Genomic DNA, 2,674 nt, shown 5'->3' on the forward strand with positions numbered 1-2,674 from the left:
ATCAAAACTAGACACAAACTCTTTACCGGTGGGAGAATAATCCACGTCCAGCACCGCAGACACGTGATCCATGTGCACCATCACAGGAGTGTCCAGTGCGCGCATATCGAAAGTATATAAGCTGTAAAAGGATTTAAATTATTTGATACGAACTTCTATAAAGCAGCATATGCAGTACTAAGAGTAAGAGACACTAGTGAAAGTAAGACTTCTAGCTAAATAATGCACACCTAAATAAACAGCTCAATTCTTCACACAGCAGGTAAGGGATAGGAAAAAATACCAGTAGTTTTTATAATTCCTTAAGATTACACTCACACACTTTTATCCTTATAAACATAAATCTTGTAGAAAATGTAGAAATTTCAAAGAAGTACAGAGTACAAAACTCACTTTTAATTCTACCACCATGAGAAAATCAGCACAGTATATTTCTAATCTTTTCACTATGCAAATTAAATGTATACTTTAAATGTAATTGAGATAATAATAATAATAATAAAGCTCTGTACTCTGATATTTCAAGTAGCATATTATGAGCATTTATCTGTTAAGCAATCTTTGAAAATATTTTAATAGTTGCCTATTTAAATAAATTAATTTATAATTTGTTTAAATTCATTTATTAATAATTCTTAAATGAAATTCTAATATTTGAATTTTGAGACTTAATCTTTGATTGAATGAGATTATTTCAATTAAATCTGGACTGATTCCTGCAGGTAGGATTATTAAGTCCTACTTAATAATGGCTTTTGAGATGACATATCATTTCTAACAAAGTTGCACCAATTTATTCTCCAATCAGTGATATATATGAGTGAGCACAGCTTTTTAAGGAGTATACTAAAATTAGAAAACTATATTTTGTGCAAAACTGGTAAAAATAATAACTTCATGATTGTCAAAGTTAAAAAATTCTTAATGACTAGCTAAAAGAATAATGAGTACTTCAAATAAGCCAATATGTACAATGGACAATAGTCACACAGTATCACTGTGACCAAGTTCCTAAGATGCTAAGATTAGTGAGCAAAAGTTTGAGGAGAAATAGGAAATCTACATAATTATGTCCCCAAAGTTATCTCCCCAAAGATATGTATTTATTACAAAATGAAAAAAAGAGTAACTTTATAATGGAGAAATCTGGCAGATACCACTTTAAGTGATCAAGATAAACATCACCAATACTAAGAAATATTGACATCATGTAACACTGATTCAATTCCCCAAGAATACCACAGTTTTGTATTCTGTACTCATCTTGACAAAATAGCCAATTAGAACACACTTTAGAAACCTTAATAAAGTTGGGTACACAAAACATGCTTTCATCGCCTTTAACTAAAACCAGGCCATTTAATTTCAAAATGTCAATAAAGACCCAAAGGGCTTCATTTAATTTGCTTTAGTATCGCTAGTTAATGAGAGTCCAAGTGAGCTTTTTAGTACAGAAAGTCAAAATACATGTTTTTAGTTGGTACCAGTGAAACATCATGTAATAATTCCTACTTCTGAGCTTTCACAAACAGTAGAAAAAGCAAAGAATTTAAATGCAGAAGATCTAAAGTTCAGCCCAATGATGAGCTTCCATGTTCACACACACACGCAGGAAGAATCTACCATATGCATTGCAGTACATATATGTCCTACCCACTCTACAGAGATACTACAAAGATACAATAAAAGAGCCAATGTGAAATGCTTCAAGTTTTATTTTTTTTTTTAAATATATTTTTATTGAGTTTTTACAGAGAGGAAAGGAGAGAGATAGAGAGTTAGAAACATCGATGAGAGAGAAACATCGACCAGCTGCCTCCTGCACACTCCCCACTGGGGATGTGCCCGCAACCAAGGTACATGCCCTGACCGGAATTGAACCTGGGACCTTTCAGTCCGCAGGCCGACGCTCTATCCACTGAGCCAAACCGGTTTCGGCTGAAATGCTTCAAGTTTTAAAGCAATATACAAGGAATTATAAAATTCCATCTAGATGAACCTTTACATGGAGTCACAGAATAACATATCTGCAAATACTAAGGTAAAGACTAAAATTGTATTTTTCCTTTTGTCTTACTGAAGTAACAGTGACAGCTGATAAGATGACTATATGAGTACCAGCTATCTGAAGAGCTACAAATTTTGTAGGCAGATAATTTTAGTTTCTATTAAAACATGTATGGTTCAGTCACTCAGAGATCAGCCAACTTTTTCTGTAAAGGGACAAATAAATATTTTCGGTTTTGTAGGCAGATAATATATATATACTAGAAGCCCGCTGCACAAAAATTTGTGCACTGGGGGGGGTGGGGGGTCCTCAGCCCAGCCTGTGCCCTCTCACAGTCTGGGACCCCTGGGGTGGATGACCACCTGGTGGCTTAGGCCTGCTCCCTGGGGGATTGGGCCTAAGCTGGCAATCAGACAGCCCTCTGGCAGCCCGGCAGCCCTTGGGGGATGTCCACTTGCCAGCGGGGAGGAGGCCTAAACTGCAGTCGGACATCCTTAGCGCTGCGGAGGAGGCAGGAGAGGCTCCCACCACCACCGCTGTACTGCCAGCCATCAGCCTGGCTTGTGGCTGAGCAGAACTCCCATGTGAGCACGCACTGACCACCAGAGGGCAGCTCCTGCATTGAGCATCTGCCCCCTGGTGGTCAGTGTGTGTCATAGTGACCAG

General features: G+C 37.4%; 1 protein-coding gene across 1 annotated transcript in view; it reads right to left on the bottom strand.

Moving 5' to 3' along the window:
• Nucleotides 1-2,674, bottom strand: part of DCAF13 (DDB1 and CUL4 associated factor 13) — a 21,828-nt gene that overhangs the window by 5,763 nt on the left and 13,391 nt on the right. The window contains exon 8 of the mRNA XM_006760266.2: nucleotides 19-121. Coding sequence (XP_006760329.1) covers nucleotides 19-121 — 103 coding nt within the window. The remainder of the gene's footprint in view (nucleotides 1-18; nucleotides 122-2,674) is intronic.

The sequence above is a fragment of the Myotis davidii genome, unplaced genomic scaffold (genome assembly GCF_000327345.1).
Source record: "Myotis davidii unplaced genomic scaffold, ASM32734v1 scaffold497, whole genome shotgun sequence".
NCBI classification, from domain to species: domain Eukaryota; kingdom Metazoa; phylum Chordata; class Mammalia; order Chiroptera; family Vespertilionidae; genus Myotis; species Myotis davidii.